The 18,379-nt window shown below is 42.5% G+C and overlaps 2 protein-coding genes across 2 annotated transcripts in view; one reads left to right on the top strand and one right to left on the bottom strand.

The window, feature by feature from the left end:
- Positions 1-54: 54 nt before the first annotated feature.
- On the top strand, positions 55-5,075 carry LOC118417275. Its single transcript, XM_035822781.1, has 3 exons — positions 55-226; positions 1,042-1,969; positions 2,590-5,075. The coding sequence occupies exons 2-3, from the start codon at positions 1,093-1,095 to the stop codon at positions 2,931-2,933; spliced, it is 1,221 nt and encodes a 406-aa protein (XP_035678674.1). The 5' UTR covers positions 55-226; positions 1,042-1,092; the 3' UTR covers positions 2,934-5,075.
- A 3,678-nt stretch (positions 5,076-8,753) lies between these two features.
- Positions 8,754-18,379, bottom strand: part of LOC118417831 (guanine nucleotide-binding protein G(o) subunit alpha-like) — a 36,032-nt gene continuing 26,406 nt past the window's right edge. Inside the window, exons 4-8 of the mRNA XM_035823578.1 lie at positions 14,911-15,071; positions 12,677-12,805; positions 12,269-12,398; positions 11,547-11,700; positions 8,754-10,809 (exon numbers count right to left, since the gene is read on the bottom strand). Of these exons, the coding sequence (XP_035679471.1) occupies positions 10,622-10,809; positions 11,547-11,700; positions 12,269-12,398; positions 12,677-12,805; positions 14,911-15,071 (762 nt within the window). The 3' untranslated portion in view covers positions 8,754-10,621. The remainder of the gene's footprint in view (positions 10,810-11,546; positions 11,701-12,268; positions 12,399-12,676; positions 12,806-14,910; positions 15,072-18,379) is intronic.

The following is an 18,379-nucleotide window of genomic DNA, read 5'->3' as shown; positions in this document are numbered from 1 at the left end:
TTAGTAGATGTTGCTTTTTTCACATTTCAACGATGGTCGAGCATTATATCAATGTGTCGGAAAACGTTCCAAACGTCGTAAACCTTTGTGTTCAGCTGATTTTGGATGGGGGAGGGGAGAGCCTAAAAATCCAGTCGTCTTTCTACAACTTTCAGCTATCTGCTGCGGTCTATGTGCGGCTACTATGACGTCTGGTCCTCTCGAAAGGATACAGAGTGTTCAGAAGGTGATTTAAGTGTTTTTAAAACCTCTTAGCATGTAATTTTCTCGATGGGGAGGGGAATGGTAAAGTTTGTTTATTTTTTGCCATCGTTGTTTATGTGTGTTGTTGTACCAGCTGTACACGTATGTCATCTAGTATGGGATATATTAAGATCATATTTGGTTCATCATGTGATGTAGAAAACCAAGTCTGCAAAATATTTCTTGGCAAAAGTCTGATGATGTTATTATCCTGTCAATAACAAAATTTGTTGCACTAATTATCATCCTGTCAACAGTGCATCTTGTCAATAACAGGATGTCCCCACCATTGACTGGATGATTTTTTGAGATGCTTCGAAATATTGACAGATTCAATGATCCTGTCAGTTATATAGCTCAAACATTTCTGATCCTGTCAATAGCGGCTTCATTAGTCTTAAAGCCTTGCTTAATTAAGGTTGGTGGTTAACGCTGTTATAATAATGATTTTTGTTTCATATGAAGGCAAGGACTAAATAAAAAGCTATTATTAAGTATACCCTTATCAGTACTACTAGATCAGTACTAGAATATTACTGATCAGTACTACACTAGGCTACAGCTAGTACGTATACTAATTTGAAATCTCACTGTCATAGCTGTTACTTTAGTTTAGTTATTGACAAAACACCAAATTTGTCCGGTCAGCCAGATTCAAACAGGTCTGACTTGTAGTCAATGGATTTTGCTTGAGACTGTTTTGTCACAGTTGTTACGGTAGACACTTATTACAACACATATAACTCAGTTACATTTATTGTAAAAGTAGTTTGGCATCTTTCTTCATTATCTTCCCAGACACAAGAACAGCAGCCAACCGTCACCAACAACTGAACCCCTAATGCAATAATGGCACCATCCAGGAAAAAGAGAAAACTCAGGAGAAACACTCACCACCATGTCAAATACAAAAAACACAACACTTCACTGCTAATGGCGGCAAGCACCTCCTCTAGATCCAACCAACCACATGTTGCAAGTTTTGACACGCTTCCATTGGAATGTAGAATCCTGATCTTCTCTTTCCTATCCGACTGGGACAAATGTACGGCCTCCACTGTGTCAAAGTCATGGTTCTTCACAATCCGCAGCCCTATACTGTGGCAGACGGTCGACTTCACAACTTTCTCTGTGGACACGAGAGACGAGTTTTACAAAGACTACGTTCAGACGGCACTGGCACCCTTGGACTGGAAGGGCCATGTCTTGTACTGTTTCAACTGTTACAAGAAGAGACTGGAGCACTACGCTCGTTACCTAAGATCTGTCAAGGCATCGGTGAAGCATCTTCGCTTCCAGTTCGACCTGGGACATCCTGAGGACCAGTTTGGAAAAATGCTCATTAATGTACTACGAGGGGTGAACTGTCGGAACCTCGTTGCACTGGACGCAATGTGGTCACAGACCCTGTGCAGACCGTTAATGCCCCACCCCTCGGATTATTTTCCTCCCTACGAATCCCCTCCCCTGGGGAAGGTCAAGGCCTTTCAGGAATTTCTCAAAGTTTTGGTGGCGGCCGCACCCAACCTGAGGCAAGCGATGCTGCCGTTTGATTGGTCGTTTGAGTCGACGAGTCTGCTGACACAGTTCAGGTACCTGACAGAGCTACACCTGAAGTACTACTGGATATTCAGTGTCTTGTCTCAGGAGCAGCTGACGGCACTACTGAAGGGTCTCACACACCTGAAGAAGTTCACACTACAGCTGAGGAATCGCATCACACCAGGTCAGACTGTTGTTTCCTTCTTCTCATTGTCCTAAATCTGGGTTGTAAGAAAATAAAGGGGTTACGGAAAAGGCTGAGCTGTCTACCTGGGCTGGCTATCACGTCAGGCTAGAGAGGTCTTCTCAAGTGCACAAGATCGGCGGCATATCAACTGATTTAAATCCAGAACCTCAGGGTTATATAACACACACAACTCCTGTGCGATTGTTGAGCAATAAATTCATTCATTCATTCAATCCTTCACAAACAGCTGCTTCACACAAAGCCCCTTCACACACTGCTCCTTCAAACACAGCTCCTTGACAAACAGCTCCTTTGTCACACTGCACTTTCAAACGCATCTTCATAACTGAGCACAAACAGCGTATGCTGCTAAAACAGCTTTTGTACCAATGGGCTTTCATAGATCTGAGTAGCCTGACGTGATAGCCAGCCCAGGTAGCCAGCACTGGTAGCCAACCCAGCTTTTCCCGTTAACTCGAAAATAAACAAGAAAACAGAGAAATGATCCCATCAATTTTGTGATCTTCCGGTTATACACGTACAATGTACCCATACTATCATTCTAATAGACTTTACAAAGCCTAAAAATGAATCCATGCTGTTGTCCGTACTTGTAGGTTCTCTCCATGAGTTACAGTACACCATGGAGTCCAAGTCTATCCAACTCCTGGACATCTCTGGCTGCCAGGGCTTCTTCCTGCGTGGCATGAACATGCCACAGCTGCAGAGGATATGGGTCTCGCGGCCGCGCTGGTCAGGACCGCTCATCATCCTCAACGAGCACTCCTTCATCCCACGCTGTGTGTACTACGTGTTGGTGGAGGGCGCGCCGGCGCTCAAGGTCATCAACTCGTACAGACTGGAGGAGAATTGGACTCGGGGCTTGAGTGGTGAACTACACCGTACACTGCGCCATGCCTGCTCCTGTCAGAAACACCTCAACTCCTGGGCTCTCATGTAGCAACACTGGACAGTAACTACAACTCCTGGGCTCTCATGTAGCAACACTGGACAGTAACTACAACTCCTGGGCTCTCATGTAGCAACACTGGACAGTAACTACAACTCCTGGGCTCTCATGTAGCAACACTGGACAGTAACTACAACTCCTGGGCTCTCATGTAGCAACACTGGACAGTAACTACAACTCCTGGGCTCTCATGTAGCAACACTGGACAGTAACTACAACTCCTGGGCTCTCATGTAGCAACACTGGACAGTAACTACAACTCCTGGGCTCTCATGTAGCAACACTGGACAGTAACTACAACTCCTGGGCTCTCATGTAGCAACACTGGACAGTAACTACAACTCCTGGGCTCTCATGTAGCAACACTGGACAGTAACTACAACTCCTGGGCTCTCATGTAGCAACACTGGACAGTAACTACAACTCCTGGGCTCTCATGTAGCAACACTGGACAGTAACTACAACTCCTGGGCTCTCATGTAGCAACACTGGACAGTAACTACAACTCCTGGGCTCTCATGTAGCAACACTGGACAGTAACTACAACTCCTGGGCTCTCATGTAGTAGGATAGGAGCTCCTCTCTACATTACTCTACAAGATAACATGTACCTTCCTTCCTTTAGCTTTTTGTATGCAAGATGCCAGGTCATGGGATGCTGTATGTTGTTGTAACTTGTGATCAACAGCTCCTTACTGAAAGGACCTGGGAATTTCCCAGCTAATACAGAAGTGCTGAGTGTTCATATGGTAGGTCATGGAAAATCATGCTTGTTCAACCAGAGGTTGGGCTCTGACTGTTTTTGCTGTTTTATAGACATTTTTATCAGGCTATCTATTTCGTACTGTTTTCTTTATGTCGCAGCAGCAAGACACAAAGAGAACAGCGCTAGCGCATAGAAATGTAAAAAAAAAACAGCCTGAGCCTAACATCTGCTTGGAGAATATAATATGTAACATTTTCAGAACTGTTCAGTAGTTTTATCAGGAGTTCATGGACACTGGTACTGTTATGTAGGTTGTGGGGTGCAAGTATAGATATGGACTGTGATGTGTTTGTCTATCAAGATTACCTCAGTTCTCAGGTACATATAGGCTGGGATAGCAAAAAAATATGGCAAATAATGACTAAAATTAGCCAGGAAGCCAGACATGTTAGCTTTAGTCTGCTTCTGATGGTCAATATCTGGTGGGATGGCAGCCATTGCAGTTAGTGATCAGCTAACAAGACTGGATTTTAGGCTAATGGTACTACATGTGCTAGTGATGTGTCCGGATCTACATGTATGCTATTTGTGTAGCTTACCTAAGATGTCAAATGAGTCTGAAGCACCATAACAGTTATATGATGACAATATACGTACACACAGGGGACCAGATGCAAATATAAAGTTGGTGGTAAAGTTTAGCAATGATATCTGGTCCATTTTGAATATCACATGGGCTTTGAAATATGGCTTGTCAAGGAAAATATCAACCCAATGTTTCCCATTCTTATGATTTGAAATTGAACAAATTGAAAAATTGATAAAAATTGAAAATATTGATAAGAACTTGAGTTGGTTGGGATCATATATATTGTATCTTAACATGATAGCTTAGATATTGATAAAATGAACATTGAGCTCTATTTACTAACAATGGGCACTGCCCTTTGAGTCTTTGACGGAAAAAAATGTACCTAACACAATATAAAGCTGCTGTGTAGGTAAATGAATGTAGAATTGCAATATGAGGTCCAATGGTTCAATTCACAAATGCCCTATGTGTTAGAAATGCAACATAAACATGGTGAGCTGTCTTATATTATTCTGTTTGTTTGTTTCATGTTTGTTGACTTGTTTACAAAATATCATGTGTATGTTGTGTATCAAAGACTGCAGATGCAAAACACTGTTGATTATGGTCATATTAGCCACCATCAACACTTTGTCCTGTTGTTTTGGACATATTTTTCTCCCATATAACATTACTGCATGCAGAAATGTATGAATTAGTTAGGTTAGTGTTTCTTCTTTTAAAGTTTGTTCTAATAACTTTATTTATGGAAATAATATTTTAGTAGGTAGGATCTGAAGATTTTTATGGCAATATCAACTGGGATCTTGTAGCAATTAAAAAATGTTGAATCTATATGTCTTGATTTGTCATAGTTGAATTAGAATATAACTCTAGAGTTCATAGTCAATGTTGCCTTCTCCTGTATTAAGTCCACATTTTATGGATGACATCCGTGCAAATTTTCCCATTGTCTATGATAAAGTATTGGTTTAAGTGTATTGACACTTTTACAATCTCATTTTCGTTTACGAATAACTTTTTGCATCCTTTGTTTCAGACACAGTAACTTTTTGCGTCCTACAGACCAAGGAGGTTAAAAAAGACCTCATTGTACAGACAAAGATCCAAGACCTCATGTACCGGCCATCAACCAATTACATCATCGTGTTATGTTAATCATCACTTAGGCTATCTAAATATACACCACCTTGATCCACCATCCCTTTCTTGCGTTGTTCTCTTTCAAACCAAAATCGGCCCCCATTTCAGGGTATTCCAACCTATACCACTCACTCTCTGTCCCGAGAGTCGTCTACCACTCAAAAATCACGACCATAGCATGTCCAGAACACGGACGTTTTGCTGCAGTAACGTAGAAAGTCGCCAAAGGGCACATTCGTTCTTCCGACTCCTACACACTTACATCATAAGAACCCACCTACCTCGATTTATGCTGTCCTCAAGCAAATGCACATGAACGGCAACAAACAGATAACCTTATTCGTGAGACTTATGGCGATGTAATATTCCTGCGGTTCTCTTTAGCCCCGAAGGGTACAGTTCTCTGTAATTTCGTTAGATGTCGCCATAAAACGGCATCTGACATTTTAATTACTTTTTTTGCAGTTAGTAGAATATTCTTCAATCAGTAACACTTTGAAAGGCATACATACTTCCAATTTTTTTATGAAAGTGTCACTTTTTAAAAAGAATATTCTACTGTGTAGCATACGTGACTGGTGAACCTCTTCAACGACACCTTGTATTATTACCGCCGTTAAACCAATCCGTGAGCAATGGGGCTGTTGTATGATGTTGATAATTCGGTAGTCTAGTACCGATTCAAATCTCATTCATCATACATATGTTTTAAACCTTGCATTATTCCGTCAAAAAGTGGGTTGTTGTGTGATACAATGGACTGCCGATAGTGGCCGATTGGAAAGGTAAGTTAAGACCTATTGACGATGTCATTTCACCCGATGCAACGCAATGAAAAAGTAATGATCGACATTCATGACAAACGAATAGATCTGCTAAGGTAACATGTGTTTCTGGTATAACGTCAGACAGACCAACGACATATAGTTTGTAGACTTATGAATCAATAAATGAACCGGCCGCGAGTAAAAAAAAGTAATTACCTTCGCCAAGAAGGTCATGCTTTTAGTTGTGCCATGGTGTGGTGGGTCTGTATATGGATCTTCATAACATTTGTTGTAAGTGTGTAGCGGTTGTGGAAAGAAATATCAAGTTCGAAAATGGCGCTTTTCTACGTCGTAAAACAAATAAGCAAACGTTTTCTTGTATCGAAATCCGTTGAAGAATGTTTTTCCGTCTATGGAATTTGTCACCAATGACGTGTTCACAAAGTCGCTACTGTCGTAAAACAAATAAGCGAACGCTTTCTTGTAACGAAATTTATTAATGAATGTTTTTCCGTCTATGAAATTTGTCAGCATTTTCGTTTTACCAATTTGGAGCAAACATTGGAGTTAGGACCACTTCATCATCACCGGCCTTCTCATCTCTATACTATATAAACAAATATATTCATATACTTTTTCCAGTTGGAGGGGTCCATGGCTGGAGCCGTGGGGCCCAGAACCAGGCCGTGGTTTGGATGACAGCCGCTGCGCTCGGCGGGCAGATTCTCTACGTACCGCCTGGATTTCTAGTCTAGTTATGGTCTCAGCAATGCGACACAATCGTGGTTGATTTAATTAAGCTAAGGGCACAGACCGCCGTACGTGCAAATACGTACGTGCTGTCTACGTGCCAAAACGTAATCTTTTGGGATCCGTAAATGGTAAAGTACCGCCTCCGTACGAACTCCTAGGGAATCCGACGGATTTTGGAGCACGCAGACACGCCGTAGAACTTCACGTCCAGAAACTCCGGGGTGACGTAAGATTATGTACCCTCTTAATATTTTTGCTCCAGCGCTTATCGTTGATTTTTTTATGAATATCTGTCATATTTAATCAAGGTTTCGTGTTTTTTTTTTCTTTTCTTTCCGTAGACTTCATTTCATTACATGTGTTTTACACGGACACATTGGTAATACAGGAAACACAACGCATTTATCCGACATCATGTATATAACGTTAAATTGACAACTACCTGAAAACACACAATACTTGTTTATGGCAATTACAAACTGCACTTAGCTACACCTTCCTACGAGAGACATTTTCCAGCTGCAAGCCTACGACCGCACCACTCAGAAGCCAGGAGTGTGCACGTCCGACCGTACTAGCGAACGTACCCTGCTATCAAACCTCTTCAGTTAATACAAACAAACTTTCATCAGTTTGGCGCTTGAGGTCAGTTGGTATGGATAAGATGGACTTTGAAATCACTATCTTTGGATAGGTACCCTTAATCTTTTAGTAAAACATGAATGAGACATTGAGGTCTTGGATAAAGGCGCGATTATTTGGCGAAGGTTATGTGTTCGAATTCTCCTACACAGAGACATCCAACGGCGCCAGCAAACCGCCGGCCACTTGCCTGTACTCTGCTATCTCAACATTCACCATCAGTTTCTGTGGGCGTCGCCACAATTAGAGACGCCTTTCAGTTTTCAAAAGGGATCTCGCATATATAAGGGTAAGTCAGGAACTGATGGTGACGGTTGAGATAGCAGAGTAGAGACAAAAGACGGTTTGCTGGCGCCGTTGAATGTCTCTGCGTGGGAGAATGACTGAATGTGTGTTTGTGGAAACAAAGTTGCGATATCCAGTCATGTCTGCCATGTTGCGAAACCTGTCAGCGAAGATCCGTGTGCTGCATCAAAGAGTTTATAAGCTTGGTTGCACCTATTAATGGCATTGTATACAAATGAAGTGCAAATCATGAAATGCAACTGCCAGCAGCTGCAATGAAAATCTGTCATGCTGCATTGCATATGATTATAGATGTGCACTATTCTCCTGTTTGCACTTCGTTTTTGCCATGGACCAGATATTACGAAGGTCATTCTCAATATGCATGGAATGTGCAATAGAAATAAATATCACCGTAACTTTCCATGGGCATAGTTAGCCACATGACCGCTGGCCAATCACAGAATACTAGTATATATTCCCCGCTCCTCTTTGGGTGAATTGTCAAAAGTTTTTACTGTTTGTTTGTTTGTTCAAACGCTCGGTTGCGGCGCTGTTGTGTAACTTTGACATCCACATCTATCTGCTGTGAGCATGGCCCTGGTAATCTCCAAGCAGACTCCCGGCAACATAAGATAGTATCAAAGCTGGCCAAGTAGTATAGCCGGCCTGAGGAGGTTAGTCGCCTATCCCCGCCTGACTTCCTTAGGCCGGCTATACTCCTTGACCAGCTTTGATACTATCTTATGTTACCGGGAATCTGCTTGGAGATTATTGCCCTAGGACAGTAGATGGTAGAAGAACACTTGATGTAAGACAGACGGTAACAACAAAAAAAGTATAACCGTTATATTACCCCCTCCCCTGTGCCTTGATGATATGATTGATAGATTGATAAAGGAAGAGACGCGGGTCTTGTCGGGTTGGAACCTTAGTGGGTTTTTCATATTCCAGGGAACGAGATTGGGGTTGTTCATGCATGCCCTGGTGACGAGACCGCACCAAGAACAGTTCTTGTTTGACGAACGAACTTTGATCGAATTATTTTTAAACATTTGAATTTCTCCTCATATGTGCCGGACTTAGTGCACTTTTTCTGGTCCTACTGAGAAAGAAGATCATATAAAGGATTTATTGGGACGACAAACAAGTCATGCCATTGGTGTGGCCTCGACTACATCATACCGTGTCCTCTTTCGCATTTTTAACAAGGCACGTCATCATTACGTCATAACTCCACCGGGCTACGTCATCATTACGTCATAACTCCACCGGGCAAGCTACAACTTCCATGGTGCACGCGCACAGATTCACCACAATATACATACGGAACATGTACTGTATTTACAGGCGACATAGTAGCGTACACCATATAGCAATAAGTTTTTTTTTTCTCCTCTGGAAACGTCCATGCAATAATAAGTATACTAATATTCATGCAACATAAGGGTACAGTAGCTTGGATCATGGCAATAGCCAGTCTTCATTAACACTGGTTTCATGTTACAAAATTTTCTTTGGAGACGATGAAGGTTGGATAAGTGGCGTAGTTAAGGTTGAAGGCACGCTGTAGAGGACTTGACGGGACTCTGAGTTGAAACAAATTGTTGAGGACTGCAAGTATTCTTGTTGTTCGTCTATTGTTGACGACAATGTTAAGAGCATCACGCCAGGTACGGTGTGTCTTGCTGTGGCTAAACCCAGTATTTCTAAGAACTACTATTTCCAATAGATTATAGTCAGATATTTGAACATGGGCTTGGTCTTTCGAATCCGTATCAGACCCCCGCCAAGTCACAATACGACGTACCCCAAGCCGTGCAGTTCCTAAACAAGTTCTGTAGCAGTTACATAGATGGCACACACAATATCTTCATATGTATGCACACCAGAAAACGGCGTGGTTGATAACGATATTAAATAAGTACGTTCACCAAGAGATGGAAAAGTTAAGAATCAAACTTACAATATAACACTTAAGATTAACAAAATATTGGAACTGCAGATCTACTCACACCCTCATAGCAGTTTTTGGTTTAGCATTTTAGCATTTCCGTCTTTTTTTCTCGAATTTCCAGACATCAAGAAACGATAGGGACTGTATGCAATAAGCAAAGGTAGTCAATATCAAAACGCTGACCGAAGACTGCTATGTGGTTGGAAACACAACTTTTCGGTATGTTTTGCAGCATACTGACATAAGAAAAACAAATGCTTCGAATTCGTCGCTAGACCACCCATACCAAGTTCTGAATAACGGGCACTATATAGCTAGCTCCATCGTCTAAGAGAGACAATTTTTGTCAACATTTTACATTCAATAACAAAAGTACTCATATCTATCTGAAGATTCCGCACGATGTAGAAATATTAAGGTGTTGATTTTTTTTATCCATTTCACCTTCTAAATTTCCTTATAAAGAGAAGATATGAGGCGGAAATGACAGAACACACGCTCGCTGTGACGTACGTACACGTTTGATCAACTTCAACGACAGAAGACGAGACCACCCCCCTCCCCCCTGTGCAGTTCCCACAGAACCACGCGCCATCTCAAACTAGTACACAATTGTCATATCTTCTAATTTTCGTACAGTTCTAGATTCTCAGCAGGTTTCAATGACTGAACGGCACCGGGAGAAAAAGGCTCGTTTTCAACTTTTACACTCACATCTGTACTTCGCACGTGCAAGACCACGTGACATTTGGGACATGCGCACCAGTGCTGATGCATAGAGAGCATGGAGTGATGACGTCACAAGCACGAAGTGATGACGTAGACACACAGACGTTAGTACAAGCCGCAGCCTCTGAGGTTGTTGGCGATGATGACGTCAGTGACGGCGTCGAAGACGAACTGGATGTTGCTGGTGTCCGTTGCGCATGTCATGTGGGTGTAGATCTCCTTATTTGGACTCTTGTTTTTACTCTCAAACTGTGCCTGGACGTACGCAGCCGCTTCTGTGTATGTGTTGGGCCCTGGGGAAAAATCAAGGTTAGGATCAAGGTTAGGAATTAAAACGTGATTTCTTGTACTGACCGAGCCGTAATATCAGGTGACCAATGTAGACATGCTGGCCAATTGTAAAAGATCATCAATTGGATCAACAGCAATGGCCAGGAGGTCCCTAGTACAAGTTGGACAGCTGGTGATGGTGTGTAACAACTAGGAGTGGACAGAAAAGAACTCTAGCTTTGGAAATTCTCTCTCTGGCACAAGGCGGACTGGGATGGAAGTCCTGGGACCAAGGAAGAAGTTACGCCATAAAGCAGTTACTCAAGTAACTGGATATAATTTTGGAAACGGTCATACTTTGAATTCAAAAGGTATTCACTATCTTTCCTCAGTGACACTGACAAGATCTGGAAGAAACTGTCTGTTATACTCTAACCACTCAGTAACCACGGAGGCTGCATCCTCCTACGCAGAGACATCCAACGGCGCCAGCAAACCGCCTCTTGTCTGTTCTCTGCTTTCTCACTCGTCACCATCAGTTCCTGGGGGCGTCGTCACGGAATCAGAGAATAGGCCTTTCAAAAGGGATCTCGCATATATAAGGGTAAGCTCATTAATATTTATAAGCAGGGCGGTTAAGAACTGATGGTGACAGTTGAGATAGCAGAGTACAGAGGCGGTTTGCTGGCGCCGTTGGATGTATATGCGTAGGAGAATGTGGAGGCTGAAGACATCGACAAATCAAGGCACCAGGTCTTACCGGTGTATTCTGGAAAGGCCATGGTCAGGGGCGACCTGGTGATCTTCTCCTCGAACAGGTCCTTCTTGTTGAGGAAGAGGATGATGGACGTCTCCGTGAACCACTTGTTGTTACAGATGGAGTCGAACAGCTTCAGACTCTCGTGCATTCGGTTCTGGGTGGGAAAGAAGTACACCATTCATCTGATGATGCAAAGATGGACTAACAAAAGAACATCCGAACATGATTCCTTTACCAGAATACAAGAATATTCAGTTCTGAACAAGGTGATTTTTGAAGAGGTTTCAAACTATCTTTAATTTTTCCTTTAAATCTTTAAATTTTGTTTTTATTTCTGGAGCTTCAAAACTAGAAATCCACGAGGTACTGAGTACAATTTCATGAAATAAAGTTGCTACGAGTCTTCATTTCTTCGATGAAGGTTAGACATCAAGGTAATAAGATACGCCAAAAAGCGGTTACTCAAGCAACTGGATATGATTTTGGAAACGCTCAGACGTTTCAGATAGTATCCACCTAGTCTCACTGACGAAAGATAGTGGACTTTATCTGAAACATCTGACAAAAAAAATGTCGTCCAGCTGATTGAGTACTATTTTTTGCTTTCTTCATTGTTTTGTCACTGTTGCCTTGCGGTAAATAAAAGTCACAACCAGTCGCTGCAATTGCAGCCTTTCTGATACGTGGCGCTGTTTATTGTGTACTTGAAATGGGTATCTTACCGTAGTTTCGTCCTCGTGCAGTACTAGGTCGTACCCGCTAAGGGCCGCTACAAAAATTATGGCCGTCACGTCCTCGAAACAGTGGATCCACTTCTTTCGCTCTGACCTTTGGCCTCCAACGTCGAATAATCTGTAACAGCCATCGGTGCTTCATTAGTAGGGCGTTTATGCTGACGTCACTATGACGTAATTACTTCCATTTGTCTCCGAAGGCAATGGTAGGCAGACAGGGTGGGTTAGGCAACCCATCTGCCTGGCCCGCACGTGACTTTACATTTGACGTAATTACTGATTACCATACTGCATGCCATGTTGCTATGTCATTTTGACGCAATAATTGCACATTATATACAGGCAAATCGTGACACTTTGCTGTGTTAACAGAAAACAGATGGAAAATGGAATTACCTGAAATTTAGATTTTTAAAGGTGAAATGTGTTTCTACAATGCCCGTCGTCTTGACTCTCGTCCGCAGGATGTCCTGTTCCGTAGGTTCGTACTCATCTGCGCCCAGCCGGTCCAGGTCGTCGAGGTAACTGTACAGACACAGAAAATAGCAATCAGAGATAGCAGACTTCACCACCTCTGCAGAGGTGCTCAAGTGCCCTCTCGCAGAACGCACAGAAATGGCACCACAGGTAGACACGCACACGAGGACACGTACTACAGAAAACATAAAGTAAAGCTCTTCCAAGTCGTTGATCGTATCTGATGTTAATGAACCCCCCCCGAAGTCCAGACTGCCAAGTGTGTCCATTAAAGGAGTGTATTGGCCTTATCTCTAGTGTTCTGACAAGGCCATTGGCGAATCTCCAAGCGCGCGGACGCGTTATCAGTTTTGTCAGTCTCACTTTTCATCGTCAGTGGCGCCTTGCCAATGTCCTCTTATAGGCGATCGCAGAAAGTGTCATGTCTTAAGCCGGTAAGGCCTGAAAGGTAGGCGGTGACGGACAAGCATGATACTTTGGATAGATATTGTTTGAAGACGTAAAAGTTATCTTTGGTTACTTGTCTGATGGAAAACAACAATGTCCCCTCCTGGGCGATCGAAGACAATGTCATGTCAAAGGCCAGTAAGTTCTAAGGCCTGAAAGGTAGGTGGTGACGGACAAGCATGTAACTGTGGATAGATATCGTTTGAAGACGTCAAAGGTATGCATGGTTACTTATCTCATGAAAAAACATCACCTATGAACAGCAGACATCCAAAAGGAAGTATTTAGCATTGGCAAACGTGAATAGACATGTTTGGTTTGTTTTCCGGATCTGAATCTGCGGTACACTGGCCGAAACTGGTCAAATGTGTTGTATTGAGATTAATGCGTTTGTCAATGAAAACCCAAAAGAGCAATATCTACGTGCTAAATTACGGTGTTCTGGAGTGCCGACAACATTGTACATCCAACCCACCTTCCAATCAAAGTCGTCAAAAACGCTTGGTATCAAAAGCAGTCATCAAAATCTCTACCAAACTGCAGCAGTGCCAGACCTAAAACCGATGCTACTGCATGTCTCTTGAATACAATACATGATACATGTATCACAGTTAATGAGTGAACTTTTACTTTCTTCTATTTCTGCAGTATGGTTATGCATTTCGTTAGTGTGGTTGCTCTGTAGTTTCCCTGTCATCATCATCATCCGGGCGTGCTGGTTGCACGGATGACCATGACTCTCTTCCCTGTCTGTCATGTAATATTGTATTGATGGACTGTACTTCATAGGCAGAACCACAAGAAGAATCGCGAACAGAAATGTCAGGCTAATAGTGGCTTCAAATAAAGTCAAAGTCAAAGGTGTTAAGCTTGTGCGCTTGGAGGAATCTTTGCGATTATGCTGAGCAGACTTCATTTCATGGTTGGCCACCTTTTGGGACCCCAAACGTGATGCGAGAACGGGAAATATATATGTATGTCTCGTTTTGCGATAGGATCCGAAGGTCTCATGACAGTCATGTATCCAGGGTTTGTAATAACAGATTACTCAGTTTTGCTGCAGTTTTATTGAGTTCCAACGTATGCTTATAAGTTTCACATGCTATTTGGCTTCATTTTCACTTCATTTGTTTCACCAGGAGCGCACACGTCAGGCAACTCAGGCTTAGTATCGGCAAAACGTTCCAGAAACTATATGTGATTTGAGCATCAATAAGGGACAATGTCAACAACAATAGCACAAAAAAAACGATATCCCTATCATATACTGTTGACAAACAATGAGTTTAATGATTTTACATTACTCTACTGGAATATGGTTCACTGTTGTTGTGAGCATCGTAATGCTGCAATTGCCGCCGAATGGCTTTGTATTGGCAAGTTGAAAGCCTATTGAAAATCATGTTGATGTATTCATTAGTTTAGCGCAGTATTCTAGTGAACTGCAAAATGCAAACCAGCCCACGACTGATGAAAAGACTGCCATTCAAGCTGCAGGTCTGGTGCCAATGTGAAGACGTACCAAGAGGGTACAAGCGCTAGCAACTCTGGGACCATAACTGAAATGTCTACATTTGATAGGTTTAACAGATTTAAACAGATACAATCCGAACCTAGAAGAGCTGTAGGTACGTAATGCCAAGTCTAATTTGTCCTAGTGACTTAATGAGTAAGGAACAAAAGACTCTACAAAACAACACACTCACTATTTGGCGCTGTCGTTCAGCTGATATTCGTTGGCCCTACTGAAGCATTCCTGCACGCCCTTGTCTGTCCACAGCCTCTTCATGGCCGCCAGCAGCTCGGGAGAGAAGGGTTCTGTGTCCTCCATTCTCTGCACTACCTCAAACACCATCTTGGCGTCTTGCTGCAGAGGAAGGGAGAAACACGCGTTACTATGGTGATAGAAATCAACAAAAATACTTTTGCAAATGACGGTCATAGTGAATCAGACCCCCTGGCTCCAGACAAGGTAAAACAAGTCTACAAATTTTTGACCAACTCTACAAGTGCAGACCTACTTTGATCCTCCACTGTCACAGGGAAGGTCACGTGTTCAAATTTGTTGGTCACTCGTCTTGATGAAGGCTGAATGACCAGGCAAAACTGAGTAGGATTCTGCCTTGCGCTGTAGCACATCTGTTTTCATATAAGGTTTCATTGGTACGTGAATGATGAAACAAGTGGCACTTTTTTGCGGTGTATCACAACTATGCATATGCCGAATGTTGGCATATTTTACCGAAACATACTTAGGTTAACTGCAGAATTCTGCCTCCCCCCCATTTGCTCAACTGGTTAGAGTGAACTCAACAGTACAATAACAGTAAGGGTAAAGTAAATTTAAGCGAACATTTATTACCAGTGAAAGAAATGCTATGTAGGGCACCATTAGGGTCAGCAAGCATTAGAGGGAGAAGTGAACCCTATTCAGCACCAGGGACATAACCTGTAAATGCATTTCGATACACCGTAGAAAGCAAGGTTCAGATCAGTGAGGTTACAGACTCAATTTTGAACGACATCTTCAGGCAATCAGTACTTGCTACGTCCGTTTACACACTATAGCATATACTGTTACCTTATCAATCAACTTAGACTGGGTGCAAGACAGTTACATTTCAGACGATGTGTTTTCTGTGAGCAAAGGCGCATGCGCTGGAACTCAATCCCGTTCCACCATGTTTGTTTGAGAGATTTTGACTGACGTTTTTATACAATCAGTCTTTTGCAACGTCCTGTTTTTCACATCGTAGCACATACTTCAAATGCAGAAATGTTCGCGGTGGTCTTATGTTCGCGGTTTTCGCGAGGCATTCTTAAAACCACCGCGAACATTTTTCCATTACAGTAATAGTATGTGACTAAAGTGTATGGAACTACCGCGAACTTAAAACCACCGCGAACACTACACTTTCCCGTTATCGCGAAATTAAATCCCCGCGAACGTAAATGCATTTACAGTATTGTTACTAGTACCTTCTTGATTAGCTTCAAGTGGAAGCAAGACAGTTATATTTCAGATGACGTGTTGTCTGAAAAAAAGGCGCATGCGCTGGAACTGAATCCCGTCCCACCATGTTTGTATGAGAGACTTTGAGCGACATTTTCATACAATCTTTTCGACGTCCTGTTTTTCACAGTGTAACACAGATTGTTACCTTCTCAATTAGTTTCAAGTGAATGCAAGGCAGTTACATTTCAGACGACGTGTTGTCTGTGAGCAAAGGCGCATGCGCTGGAACTGATCATGAATCCCGTTCCACCATGTTTGTATAAGAGACTTTGACAGGGGCAGGTCGCCAGGGTGCCAAACATGTAGCACCTTGACATTGCTTTCCTGCATGTCAATCCGCCAGATGGTTCGGTGTCTCTATTTTCTAACGAGGTCTCCCACAAGATGGTTCTCGATTCAGCTGAGTCTGCGCCAAGTGGCATTCATAAAACGTCTTTCAAAAGGTGACAGGTGAAAATGTTGGGAGTGGTATCAACGTCAAGGCAGTTTTTACGCATGACAGCGTTTTTGATGGAACCATGGTGGACAGTAGGCCTTCAGCTTCTACATAATACACCAGAAAGTGCCTCACGGCACGTAGCGTTCTGCGAGACATGGTGCAGCTATGTGGTAGATGATCGTGCACGAAAAAATGTATAAACGAACGCAACAATAAAGTGCATAGAATGTGCTGAACAATGCAACTATGAAAAAAAAAACGCAACAAAAAAGTGCACAAAATGAACTGAACTGTGTAACTATGTACAACAGCCAAAGTAGTAAACAAAAATGGGCCCTGAAATAAAAGGGGAAAAATAAAACCAAGAATATAAATTATCAGCCTCAGTTACAATTAACCACTTTCATGATCCAAGTAAGTTCATTGCTAAACGATTATGTTTCAAGGAACAAAACTGTTTCTAAAACGAGACACTTATTCCTAAATGGTATACTGTATAATCATATTCTAGCATGCATCCCAAATCCTTCCCAATACACATTATCAACGTTTAAATTCAATTCACCTCTTCGCCAAATCGATGTTATCACATACCGACATTGATAATTCTCAAGTAATATCCACTTAAAAGTCGGCTTTCATCCTCAGAGATGACAAATTGTAATAACGTGAGACTAACACAATGTACAAAGACCTTCAGCAGCAGGGGACTAATTACTAGTGCTGTGTAGACAGAGTACTGTCGACTGATAACGCCATGTAGGATTGAAGACTGAATCCTTGACAAGGGTAATCTTCTGCATAACGTCTGCGCCGTAAGGTGCTTAATGAAATAAGTAGATCAGCGTTGTAATGTAACATGGACGCGTCGTGATTCTCTATAGGCATCTTTTCAGGGGAGAAGCCGCTCTCATTGCAATCATCGAAAAATACATGAGGGGTCATTGGAAGACATTGAAAGGCCATTGTAACATCATTATAGGGCCTTCACACTGAAACCGAATAGCAGGAATCAAGCAAAACCAGCCGGAATGAAGAATTCGCGCCACATTCGAGCGGGAATTCCAAATGGACCTTATATCCCCTTCACATGAGAAGGGATGGGCCAAATACCCTAAAAATAACGTTCTTTGTCAATTTCTGGGTATTTGTAGTGCATTCTAGACATTATCACTGTATTCCAGATATTCTTTTGGCCACATATTCGCAGTATTTGAAGTGGCTTGCCGTTTCGGATCTCCATCGAATGAGATCAGAATGTTTCGCATAATGTTGGAATGCCGTTTTCTCCATTTCAAATGCACCTCGAAAGTTTTGAGCGTGACAAAAACATATTCGGGACGGCCCCAAGAATGGGTAGAACTTGATCTGGAACGTAGTGAAAAAGAATTCATTCTGACGGCATTATTTAGCGTGTGAAATCCATGACTTGTGACGTTTCCTTGCCTGGTACCCCGTAAGTTATGAGACGACCCCGAACCCCCTCCCCACCGGGTGCGAACCTTTCATTTCATGACGCACGATATCCCAGCGTGCATCGCGCTGTGCCGTCATATGTCTGTCCCTATATGTTCATCAGACAGGGTCCCAACCGTGAAGATAACATCATAAACATACATTTGAATCTCTAAACAGATATTTTTACCGAGTAAAGGAAACAGCAGTTGCTTACATCCTACTGGTTCTAAGGAAATATGGAACCCTGTCACGCCCACCTGTT

This window comes from Branchiostoma floridae, chromosome 6 (assembly GCF_000003815.2).
Source record: "Branchiostoma floridae strain S238N-H82 chromosome 6, Bfl_VNyyK, whole genome shotgun sequence".
Lineage (NCBI taxonomy): Eukaryota > Metazoa > Chordata > Leptocardii > Amphioxiformes > Branchiostomatidae > Branchiostoma > Branchiostoma floridae.
The sequence above is the reverse complement of the archived record's forward strand: the minus strand, read 5'-3'. Positions and strand labels throughout refer to the sequence as shown.

Coding starts and splice junctions, on each gene's coding strand:
- LOC118417275 (XM_035822781.1), top strand. CDS start 1,093: ATGGCACCATCCAGGAAAAAGAGAAAACTCAGGAGAAACACTCACCAC. Junction 1,970..2,589: donor GAGGAATCGCATCACACCAG/GTCAGACTGTTG, acceptor CCGTACTTGTAG/GTTCTCTCCATGAGTTACAG.